The sequence below is a fragment of the Lutra lutra genome, chromosome 3 (genome assembly GCF_902655055.1).
Source record: "Lutra lutra chromosome 3, mLutLut1.2, whole genome shotgun sequence".
NCBI classification, from domain to species: Eukaryota; Metazoa; Chordata; class Mammalia; order Carnivora; family Mustelidae; genus Lutra; species Lutra lutra.
Window position 1 is genome coordinate 57,755,952 of NC_062280.1, and position 13,181 is coordinate 57,769,132.

The 13,181-nt window shown below is 36.2% G+C and overlaps 1 protein-coding gene across 4 annotated transcripts in view; it reads right to left on the minus strand.

Annotated features, from left to right (window-relative positions):
- Positions 1–13,181, minus strand: part of LOC125095445 (CD302 antigen) — a 141,129-nt gene that overhangs the window by 47,319 nt on the left and 80,629 nt on the right. For all 4 annotated transcript variants that reach the window (XM_047721848.1, XM_047721847.1, XM_047721849.1 and 1 more), the window contains exons 28-31: positions 11,376–11,492; positions 5,985–6,179; positions 3,521–3,747; positions 1,964–2,132 (exon numbers count right to left, since the gene is read on the minus strand). In XM_047721848.1, coding sequence (XP_047577804.1) covers positions 1,964–2,132; positions 3,521–3,747; positions 5,985–6,179; positions 11,376–11,492 — 708 coding nt within the window. The remainder of the gene's footprint in view (positions 1–1,963; positions 2,133–3,520; positions 3,748–5,984; positions 6,180–11,375; positions 11,493–13,181) is intronic.

The following is a 13,181-nucleotide window of genomic DNA, read 5'->3' on the forward strand; positions in this document are numbered from 1 at the left end:
TAAAAAAACACGTTTAAAATCATATCCACAAGTGAAAATTGGGTAATTTGTTTATAAAATATGTATGCATAGCACAATTTGTCTCCTACAGAGAGTAGCTATGTCTTTTGTACCCATTAAATAATAACTCCCCATTCCTGCCTGACCACAGAAACCACCACTCTACTTTCTGTTTCTATCAATTTGATAGCTCTAGGCACCTCATATAATTGGAGTCATATGGTATTTGTCCTTTTGTGTCTGGCTTATTTTGCTTAGAATAATGTCCTCAAGATTCATCCATGCAGGTTGTAACATGTATTATGTGTCAGAATTTCCTTCTTTTTTAATGCTGAATAATATTCCATAGTATGTATATAACACATTTTGCTATGCATTCATCTGTCAGTGGACAACTTGGGTTGCTTCTGCCTTTTGGCCATTGTGAATAATGATGCTGTGAACACGGTTGGACAAATATCTATTCTAGTCCCTCTTTCCATTTCCCAGAAGTGGCTCAGGTCATGAGTCTGGGTCTTTTTTGGGCTCCCTGCTGAGCTGACCCTGCATCTCCCTCTCCCTCTGCTGCTCCCCCTGCACATGCTCTCTCGCTCTCTGTGTCAAATAAATAAATAAAATCTTTAAAAAAATAAAATAAAATTTGCTCTTGTATTAGTTTCCCAGAGCTGCCGTAATAAATTACTATAAACCTGGTGGTTTAAAACAACAGACATTTATTCTCTCATAGCTCTGGAGGCAAGTCTAAAACTGAGGTGTCAGCAGGATTGGTTCCTTCTGGAGGCTCTGAGGGGGGATCTGTTTCAGGCCTCCTCGCTTCTAGTGGCTTGAAGCTGCATCACGGCAATTTCTGCTCCTGTCATCAAAGGGCTTTCTCCCTCTTTGTCTGTTTTTCTCCTCTTACAAGGACAGCCATCATTGGATTTACAGCCCATCCTAATCAAGCATTAGCATTACATGACCCCTCTTAACTATTACATCTGCAAAGGCTACTTCTAAGTACAATTCTGGGTAGTCATGAATTCAGGGGGGATACTATTCAACCCCGTACAGCACTGAATTTGTGTTTGTTTGTCTTGTCATTCTACTTGATCCTATGAAGTCTGTTTAGCTAACACAGCTGTCCTTTCCATTTTACCACTTTACCACATTTCTCATGTATTCCAATTGTTTTTCTAAAACATTACATCTACTTTTTGTACCTAACAAGTGAGATGTCAGTTCTTGATTATCCGTTCATTCCTCATTCTCGGTATCATTCTCCCTTTCTTATAGTCACTTGTTTCTCTGGATAAGGTTTTCACATTTTTTTCTCTTGAATCTGTTTAATTCCAAGTGTTGACTCTTCTGTGGAGGATTCTTTGGAGCAGAAAGCATGGCAAGTGCTGAGACTGCCACTGCCGCCATCCCTTGGCTTGTCCAGCAGGCCTCTGCAGCTCCTGGGGGGTCGTGGTTCTTAAGCTCTTCCTCAAGGTTCCACCTATCAGGATAACCCTGACAGCCCCTGATGGAAGGGGCTTTTTCCTTAGATTTTTAAGCGTCATGTAAGTTTGGAAAAGGCTTAGTTACACAAAGTTAACTTGATTTCTTTATTATAGAAACTTCCAGAGCCATCAATATGGTAAATCAAACCTATGGTATTTCTCAAATTTATATGCTGCTGAACTCTTTTTTAAAAGGAGTATTTCAGCCTTTGAAAACCATTGCTAATTAAAATTAAAATTAAAATTCACAAATTCTAGAGTAATATGTACCCAGTGACAAAGGAATTGAAAGTCTTCGGAAACATACCCTGAATGGGTATATCATATTTGATTTTCTTCACAAAGTATCAAAATTATTTTTATAGGATTTGTGAATAAACCTTATTTAAAAACTGACAAAAAATTCCTTTGAGTATTTAATCATGTGCACAAAACAAAATGTCATATTTTAATAAATATAGTTATTCAAAACCAAGTCTTACATTTTATAGGCTTATAACAAATAGCACCATCACTAACAGACTTGCATTTTTCATGTCTCCAAATTCCTTTTGGATCCAAGACAACACAATTTCCAGCAGATTGTTTATCTTTCCATGGGATGTAGTCAAATGTACTGCCATCAGACCATTCAAAACTTGATTCATTTCCCTGTTTTAAGAATAATAGAGATAAAAAAAAAAAGCTTAGGACTTTTTAGAAGAAGAATTGATTTTTTAAAAAAGAATAATAGAGACAACCTGATTCCAGAGAAAAGAATGTTCAAAAAGAACATTAAGAAGAATACACACACACACACACACACACATATGCTTTAAGAAGTATTGGAATGGATTGTTAATTATTTGCTTATAATTGTTACAGGTCTGGACCTATTTGTAAAATCAGGGATTTACTTTTGATGCTTTGATTTGAGACATTTACTCTGGTGCAATTTAAGTAGAAGTTTAAATTTACAGACAGAGTTACCATACTCTGTCTCCAGATTTATTTTTTTTAAGGATGAGTTTATATAACACTTGAAATTAAATGACATGCAAAGGGCTCCCATTTGTCAGAATTACAGATTTAAAATCCTAACCTCCATATTATTCTGAATATTGTTTTTTATGTTTTAGAGTTCTGCGGTTTGTGTCTCTGGCTACGTTTTTTCATTCTATGAAAGCCATCAAACAGCAGGGGACTGGAAGAAAAAAATATTTCCCAAGAAACTCATATGGGAAGATTACTTTTGGTTTTCCCCTGATTCTATAATCCTAATTTGTCATCCTTTCTTTCATGTTCTTCACTTTGTTCTAAAGATTATTTAAATTAGGCTTCAATCCTAATCTCAATAGATGCCTATCTTTGGAATACTGGACATTATATAGGTATATGAATATATTAATTAATAAGATTCAAATAGTGGCACAAAAGATATGTTTACTACCAAAACATTATTCTAAAATAGTGCAGTTTGTAGGGGGGGAAAGTGAGAAGAAAACATGCATTTATTAGTCCTGATATTAAGAATTTTATTTGGCATCTTATATAAATTTATGTGTTAATATTCACTATAATCTTATATTAAGGAAAATACTATCACCCCAGTTTTACAGATGAAGAAGAAATAAGCTTGCAAAGGTTAAGTAACCTGCTCACAATTCCCGAACACGTAAATGGAAGACCCATCACCAGTACTAGAACTCAGGTTTTTCTGCTTCTGTGCTATTCCTGTTTTCCCTGATTTCCAACTGGTTCTCCCCAACTAGGTGACAGAGAGGTGATGTTGAGATATTCATCTCCTGGGTCCTTGGGATGGCCTGGCAGTGTCTAGGGCAGCTGTAATCCACCATTTGCCCTACTGCATTCTACATATATAATTTTCTATTTGCAAAAAGATAAAATTTTCTATTTGCAAAAAGGTAAGAAAGCACTACGCTATGCCCATTGAGTCCCAGTACTTAATCCGATGTCTTACTTTGAATTAATATATTATGCTCAAATTTCCAACCTTCTAACACATTTGGAAAATTTCTGGAAAATAAGACAAGACTTACATCATGACTTGAGAGCCCAACCCATAGTGGAAATCCGTCACGTTTTACGATGTCTTCCAGAAAGAGCTGGCCATTTTGGTCATGAACACTTGCCAAATAACCTCCACTTTGAGAACACATGTTTAATGCTTCATACCATGTTACCTTTTTTTGAATAACGTTATAAATACCATCTTCATATGGAATAAACTGTGGCAGAGTAGCATTATATTCTTCCTTGTAGTCAACTACAACATTTAAATTAAAAGTATTAGTGATATTATTTAAATTATTTAAAATACGTATTTTGGGTAAGACTGGAAATGCAATCATTTCTAAAGTTAAATAAAACTGGATTTCTTATTAATGTGGGAAGTAAAATGCAGACTTTATTTTTCTTATAGCCACAACACATATAACAGGTTCTTAAATATTACAGTTGTCTGGTTGATTTAAGAAAGGTATAAACATTGTCTTTCATGTAAGCAGCTCACATAGGAATTGGGGACAGAAAACAACAATACCTGAAATGCAGGCCAGACAATTAACCATTATATGATATGCATGACTGAGTAGAGACGGAACGATTCCTCTGAAATAAGAGAGTCAGAAAGTCTGCTTAACAAATTCGGTTTGCAGAGTTTAGGTTAGATGAAATTAGGACTAAAAAGAAGTAAGGTAACCAGAAGGTAAGCTAAAAACAAATGAAGAATAGCGTAACAGTAATAAAACCACAATGATGAGGGTACTTCAAAGAGGCACACGAACCAAGTGAAAGAACTCCCAACGGTCACAACTAGAACATTGGATTATAACCCCAAGTATAAAATATATAACCATGAACCCATACTGATATAAACAATTGACTGAACAAATGTAAAACTGGGAGAGAATAGACAAATCTCTTTTACAGTAGAATTCCAAATAATTTACATAGATATGCCCCCTCAAGAAGATGAGTAACTCTTCAGTCTATGAGTGTGGGCTGATTATAGTGACTTCCTTATGAACAGTATGGTATGGAACTGGGGAAAAGAGTAACTTTGCAGTGGAGAAAGCTAACAACCGTCATCTAGAGCCAGGTGATCAAGATTAAAATCAACAGTGGTAAGTCGTGTTGGTGGCATATACCCTTCCTGGGATGTGATAAAAATGACATTTTACCTCTGTGTTTTTTTTTCCTAGACCTCAAACTCACAACTGTAGTCTAATCACGAGAAAAACATCACTCAACCCAAAGTGAGGCATGTTCCACAAATACATGACCTATGCTCCTGAAAACGTCAAGGTCATCAAAAGTAAGAAAAGTCTAAGAAATTTTCACATCCAAGAGAAACCTAAGGAGACAAGATGTAATACTATGTAATACTATGTAATATAGTATTCCGGATAGCATCCTGAATAGAAAAGGGACATTAAGTAAAAAATAAAAACAATCTGAATAACGGACGGACTTCAGTGAATAGTAATCTATCATACTGGTTTATTAGTCGTGACAAATGTACCATAGTAATATAAGATGTCATCAATAGGGAAAATTGGTTACGGTGTATATGGGAATTTTCTGTACTGTCTCTGTAACTTTTTTATAAATATAAAAATCATTCTAAAATAAAAAGTTTGTTGAAGAAGTAAAAAAAAAAAAAAGGTGGAAGACTTTTGTCCATAAAAAAAATACATAAGGTGCAAATGAGGATCAGCATATACTGTACATGGGACAATTAAGAGAGTAGCCTGACACAAAGAGAGCCTTATTGAACCAAGAATGGGGGAAGAAACGGGCTGGAAGAAAGCCTAGAATTGTAGAATAGACAGTTTTTCTAAGAAGTCTTAGAGGTTTACATGGACTCAAAGTAATTGGTAACAGGGAAACACTGGAGATTGCTGATTGAAATGATGCTCCAGAAAGTTATTCTGTGGCACTATGAAGAGAGATCTGGATGTTAGCAGAGGTCTTACACCATAGTGGCCATTATAACACTTTCTAAGCTATGAAAAATTTAAAACTGATATGCATTTAAAAATAGACTTACGCAAGGAATTAGGCAAACTTAAGAGACATTTATTTTTAGGCTAGAATGTCAAAACTTTACACTTTCTTATTTATAAAAATCTTATCCAGTCTTCAAGACCCAACCATGTCTTGCCTTGTCCTCAAAGCATCTCGTTTTTATTATTCCTGCTTTCACTGATCTCTTTTGACTTTCCAACAAACGTAAGCCTGTACCAAATAACCTAAAACTAACCTATGCAAAGCAGAGCTAAAGAGTTAAATGCTATTTCCCCAACTACATTTTACTCCTTGATTTCAAGACCATGACACCATGGACTGTGTCTTTTCCTTCCTCTGTAACTTCGGTAGTAACTTTCATAGGACGGAAAATAGAGGAGGCACTCAAAAAATACAGTTGCATGATTCCCACTCGTGGAGGTGATGGTCTTATGTTCTCTTTCCCTGGTGGAAAGTCTACATTAGCATACTTACCCATTTCAATTTTACAAGCAAGAATGCTGTTCTGGGTATAGTGAAGTATTTCTTCGATAATATTGAAGGTTTGAATATCCCAGAAGCCATCAGTACTCAAGCCAGCAAAAAACTTGTCATTTTTTATATCTGGTCTTCCTCCTCTCCAATTTGTGTATGACAGCATGGTCTTATCAGACCACAGAAGAGAATTATCTAGGGAAGAAACATTTTTTTCTATGTTTAGAGATTAAATGAAGACTTGAATTATACTTAATATTTCAAACTCAACTGATTTTCTTTCTTCTTTACTTAATTTCTAAAAAGCTATATGATTATGTATATTCTTTAAAATGTTTTCTGATTATAACAGTAAATCATGCTTATTTTTAATTTGGAAAGTGTAAATTATAAACATAAAAATTAAAATTTGCTTCTAATTTCACCATCCTGTAATAAGCTTTATGTTTTATTTTTAAAGTCAAATTTTCATTTCTCCTGTATATATGTTTAATTATAATGAAAATGAATATAATTATTTTATTTAAAAATTAATACATTACAAAACTAGTAATAGAATACCCTTCTCTGGACCTAAAACCATACACAATTGTCCATATTTATGCAAACCGATTTTAAGACTTTATTTAGGGGCGCCTGGGTGGCTCAGTGGGTTAAGCCGCTGCCTTCAGCTCGGGTCATGATCTCACGGTCCTGGGATCGAGCCCCGCATCGGGCTCTCTGCTCAGCGGGGAGCCTGCTTCCTCCTCTCTCTCTGCCTGCCTCTCTGCCTGCCTCTCTGCCTGCTTGTGATCTCTCTCTGTCAAATAAATAAATAAAATCTTTTAAAAAAAAAAAGACTTTATTTATTTATTTGACACAGAGAGAGAGATCACAAGTAGGCAGAGAGAGAGAGTAGGAAGCAGGCTCCCTGCTGAGCAGAGAGCCTGATGCAGGGCTCGATCGCAGGACCCTGAGATCATGACCTGAGCCGAAGGCAGAGGCATAACCCACTGAGCCACCCAGGCACTCCAGTCAACCGATTTTTGACAAGGGCGCCAAGACAATTCAATATAAAAGAGTAGTCCCTAGGACAACAGGATATCTACATGCAAACATATATATATGATTTATATAAACTTAAATATACATATAAACATATTTACATATGTACATATGTTAGAACCTTTCCTTTTACCATATATAAAATTAACTCAGAATAGATCTTATAGACCTAAAGGTAAAAGCTAAACCTATAAACCTATAAACACTTGCTCTTGCAAATAAATAAATAAAAATTTTTTTTAAGATTTTATTTATTTATTTGACAGAGAGAGATCACAAGTAGGCAGAGAGGCAGGCAGAGAGAGAGAGAGGGAAGCAGGCTCCCTACTGAGCGGAAAGCCCGATGTGGGACTTGATCCCAGGACCCTGAGATCATGACCTGAGCTGAAGGCAGCGGCTTAACCCACTGAGCCACCCAGGCGCCCCTAAATAAATAAAATCTTAAAAAAAGTTTTGTGTTACAAATTCTACTATCAAAGTGATGGTGGGGGACACTTGGCTGACTCAGTTAGTAGGGTTGTGACTCTATCTTGGGGTAGTGAGTTTGAGTTCCATGTTGGGTATAGAGCTTACTTAAAAAAAAATAAAGTGATGGGAGAAAATATTTACAAATAGTTTGACCAGGGACTTATATCCAGAATATGTAAAGAATGTTTAAAGAATGTTTATAACTCAACAATAAAAAAGACAAATAATTTAAAAAATGGGTAAATGATCTGAATAAAGTTTTTCCAAAGATGATATACAAGCAGATAACAAGCACATAAAATTATGTTTAATATCTTTAATATCAACAGGGAAATGAAATAGAAGGGAAGTAAAAACCTCAATTAGATACCACTTCATAGCTACCAGGATGGCTACAATCAAAAAAAGAGACAAAAACAAGTGTTGGCATAGATGTGGAAAAAATTGGAAGATATGGAAAATGGCATAGCAGTTTAGGAAAACAATCTGTTAGTTCTTCAAAAGGTTAAAAAAAGACCCAGCAATTCCTCTCTTAGGTATATACCCAAGATAAGTGAAAATATACATCCACACAGAAACCTGTATGTCAATGTTCATAGTGGCATTATTCACAACCAAAAAAGTGAAAAGAATCTAAATGTCTATCAACTGATGAATGGATAAATAAAATATGGTATATCCACAGAATATAATATTATTCAGCCATAAAAAGACAGATACTTGCTACAGTGTTACATGCATAAGGCATTATGCTAAGTAGAACAAGCCAGTCACAAAAAAATTCACATATTGTATGATCTCATTTATATGAAATGCCTGGAATAGGTAATCTGTAGAGACAGGAAATAGATCAGTAGTTGATCAGTAGATCAGTAGTTGGGAGTAGGGAGAAGGGATAGAGAATCAAGAAGGAGTGCTAATGGTATGATGTTTCTTTCTGGGGTAGTGATAGCTAAACAACTCTGTGACTATATTAAAAGTCAATAAATTGTATACCTTAAATGGCTGAATTGTGTGAGGGAATATATCAAAGTTTCTGAAAAATAAGTTGCTAGGCCTATTAAAATTATGAGTTGGCATCAAGAGTGAAGTTACTATAAAGTATACATACCCATTGTTGTCCTGGTTATTTGTACCTTTCACTGATGGCCATCTTCTGAGGTGCTATACCTAAACATGTGCCTTGGGGCACCTGGGTGGCTCAGCTGGTTAAGCGACTGCCTTTGGCTCAGGTCATGATCTTGGAGTCCCAGGATGGAGTCCTGCACTGGACTCCCTGCTCAGCACGGAGTCTGCTTCTCCCTCTGACCCTTCCCCCTCTGGGGCTCGCTCTCTCATTCTCTCTCTCGCAAATAAATAAAATCTTAAAAAAATAAATAAGCATGCACCTGCAGCAAAGACACACTTGAAACACTGCACACATGATCCGGTTCTTGCTAACTGCTTTATATCCACCTCATGTCTCCCAGGCCCTCCTTCCCTCTCCCCGAATGTTAAACTGACCATTTTCTGGCTAACATGATGGGTGATGGTGTATTCCTAAAACTGTTATACAAAAGGCCCACTTTTTCATTTGGCTTGAAGCATCTTTCAGTTGACAAGTGGCTTCTCTTAGTAGTTTCTGTACAGAGTCTTACTTCTGAAAAGTCAGAACTTAAAAAAAAAATCCTTTGTACCAGTGGTATATAATTAAATGTTATTTAAGTACACTGAAATAATTAAACAAATCTATGGATGTGAATTAAACCAGTAAGAATTAGATTTAAACCAAATTTGCTATTTGCTTGAGACATCTTTCTTTCTTTTTTTAAAATTTATTTGTTTGACAGAGACAGATCACAAGTAGGCAGAGAAGCAGGCAGAGAGTGAGGGGGAAGCAGGGTCCCCGCCGAGCAGAGAGCCTAATGTGGGGCTCGATCCCAGGACCCTGAGATCATGACCTGAGCTGAAGGCAGAGGCTTAACCCACTGAGCCACTCAGGTGCCCTGAAACATCTTTCTATATCATGTGAATTCATGTCTATATACTTTAGTTGAAATTTTGTTACACATAAAATTTATAAAATGAAGTTACAATGGTTAAAAGGAAGTCTATTCTGAAAATGTTTTTCAGAATACAGAATATTTTTCGGTTGTTTCTGACAATATAACTAACAGTATATCAGAAGGTAAAATTGAAATTTCTATATCCTGGATGTGGTCTCCACTGGTCTCTTCGGGAACACTGTTTCCTCAGTCATTTCTAGGTAAAGCCTAGAAACTTTCCACCTACTTTCTCTCCATTTTTTTTTCCCTTCTTAGTTTTAAGGGTATTCAAGTGTCATTGGAGAAAGGATTTGGGACCTTAAGTCCCACTATGATGAACTCATTTTTGATTGGCAACCTAAGTCTTACCTATTGCCTGATAGCTTAATTTTTGTTAACTCATCTGTATGCCATAAATATTTAAGAAAAACTTTAGCAACTCTAAAAAATGAGTCAGGTTAGATAGCAAGGAGAAAGCTATATATATATTTTAAAGACTTTATTTATTTGAGAGGGAGCACAAGCAGGGGGAAAGGCAGAGGGAGAAGCAACTTTCCACTGACCAGGGAGCCAGATGTGATGCAGGGCTCTTTCCCACAACCCTGGGATCATGACCTGAGCCAAAGGCTGATGCTTAACCAACTAAGCCACTTGGGTACACCAAGAAGGTTATTTTTTAAATGGTCATATTTGAGTAATTTAGCTTCTGCCTTTGACTGTCATTGCCCTATGCCCCTTATTAAGGCCCACCACCCTTTTTTGGCTAAATGTATACTTTTGATGTGTGATGTTTCAGAGTGACTTTTTTCCTAATTCCAAAACTTCTATGATTTTCAGGATATCTGTAATTGAGTATTTTTCTAAATTGGTCTTATTTCTGATATTATTAGGGTCTGTGTTTTAAAAAATCTTTTATAGCAGGGTGCCTGGGTAGCTTAGTTGGTGACTGACTCTTGATTTCAGCTCACGTCATGATCTCAGGGTTGTGGGGTTGAGCCCCTGGGTGGGGCTCCCGCTTAGCAGGGAGTCTGCTGGAGATTCTCTCCCTCTCCTCCCCCTCCGCTGCCACTGTGTGTGTATGCATACACTCTCTTTCTCCTCCCCCTCTAAAAGAAATGAATGAATGAATCTTTAAAAAATTTCATAGCAATTATGCCTTGGACTTGTGGCATTTAGTCCCAATTTCAAATAACCTATCTCATTGTCAAACTGTTTCTCATTTTTCTAACTCATAGTCCAAGCCGACACTGTAAACCCAAAGGTGCAAGATTAATGGAAGTATAATTCCATTCTCATTTATCCCATATACATAGTAGAGATACAAGGTAAGTATTACAGATTTCTATGGCAGTGTGGTCATTTTTAGTTAGTCTTGAATAGGTAGGAGAGATAGTGGAGAAAGGAAATTATTTTCCACCATTTAACTCTAACCTTGGTGGTAAAGGCATTTTAATGGCAGATTTGAGATCTAAAAATTGTCTGGTATTTATAGATATTCTGCTGGGGTGCCTGGGTGGCTCAGTCATTAAGCGTCTGTCTTCGGCTCGGGTCATGATCCCAGGGTCCCGGGATCGAGCCCCACATCTGGCTCCCTGTACAGCAGGAAGACTGTTTCTCCCTCTCACACTCTCCCTGTTTGTGTTCCCTCTCTTGCTGTCTCTCTCTCTCTGTCAAATAAATAAATAAAAATCTTAAAAAAAAGAATATATCAAAGAAAAGAAGTTCTGCTAAGTACGTAATTATAATTTTGTATATTTGTAAACATATTTTGAAGACCTATATTTTTGTGGCTTGATAAATAGTATATAATGAAGTATGAATATAAATAGAGAAAATCAGCTGATTTACAACTTACTTTCATAAGTTATACTTAACACGACCCATGAAGCCATATTATTGTAGTGCAGAAGTTGCTCAAGAACAAAGTTATTCTCTTTTTCATCTCGAATACTCAGAACATGTGATTTTGGATCTGTTAAATAAAAAACAGTCAATAATTTTAATACTTATCTAGAACACTTTATTTTGATAGATTTAGAGAGTTTTATTTCCCAGCTAAATCAACTCAAAAACAATATTGGAAAATAAGACAGATATGTAAATTAAACTATCTCATTGTACTGGGGCTCCTGAGTGGGTCAATCAGTTGAGCACCCCACTCTTGGTTTCAGCTCAGGTTATGATCTCAGGGTCATAAGAACCAGTTCTCCCCAGGGCTCTGTGCTCAATGGGGAGTCTGCTTGAGATTCTCTCCCTCAGCTCCACCCCCTGCTAGGGCTCTCTCTCTCAAATGAATAAATACATTAAAAAAAATGATTTCATTGTATTAAAATGAATAGATTAATAAGTTTTCAGACACTTTGATGTTATTTTAGTTGTTTTTTTTTTTTTTTTTTAAGAGAGATAGTGAGCACACGGGAAGGGAGGGACAGAGGGAGAGGCAGAGGGAGAATCTTAAGCAGGCTCCATGCTTAGCCCTTCATAAAGTTGATCTCACAACCCTGAAACCACAACCTGAGCCCAAATCAGGAGTCAGGTGCTTAACCAACTGAGCCACTCAGGTGTCCCTAACATTTCGATGTTAAATTTGGTCTTAGAGAATAGTGTAAAACTAGCAGATGAATAGAGAATTTAAAACATTGATTGACTTCACTTTTCCCCATTTAAGGCTTATTTTGAATTGGCACAAATTTACCCATATTAATGATACACTTCCAAAGACAATAATAAACAAAACCTCTTGGATGATCTATAAGATAGATCTTCACTTTCCTTAGATATCGCTCTTTATATTAGGGTTAAAAAAGTTTAATATTTCCCAAAAAGCATTCCTCAGGAAATTAGCAGGAGTTTCTCAGAAAAAGACTGGGTGGATAAAAGCATCACGAACATTGTTACATAAAGTTAAACTAGTTCATTTATGACAGTACTTCTTAAAGGATATGCTGATGTACATATGACAATGTCTAACCAGAAGCAATGTTGTATAATTTCTCAACCTTTTTCTTTTTGTAAGGATCCTTTTCTTAGACTACCTCTCAAGAATAGTTTCTAAACAGCACACTTTCGAGAATAATGGTTTGGTATTATCCAAAGGAGCTTCCCACAGTTCACAGGTCCACTGTTCAGAAGTCATAAGTCCTCAGTGGATCTCACAGGGAATATCTGAAGAATCCCAAGAGTTGAAAGTGTGAAATACATATTTCTTTGAAGCAGAGCTGTTTCTTTGCTTTTGACTCCCTATCTGAGCTTTCAACAACCCAAATTCACCTATTGTCAGTTAGTTTGTCTACAGTCTAGCTTGGTTTAACATCCAGTTCTCTGCTTGCTAGAGTCATTTCTTTTTGCTTTTTAAGCACAACTCATTTTGTTCATAGATATAAAGACAGACTAGCTCTCTAATGGATGGGTAAAGAAGAAACTCTTATATTCTCCATTTTAACTAAACACAAATTTTTATAACTTTTTTGTTCATAATGTAGAAATTAGAAGATGAATATTTTTGCAATCTAGTGCTAATTATAAATACTTAAAACACACTTTTTTTAAATTTTATTTTTTTATTTTCAGCATAACAGTATTCATTGTTTTTGCACCACACCCAGTGCTCCATGCAATCCGTGTCCTCTCCAATACCCACCACCTGGTTCCCCCAACATCC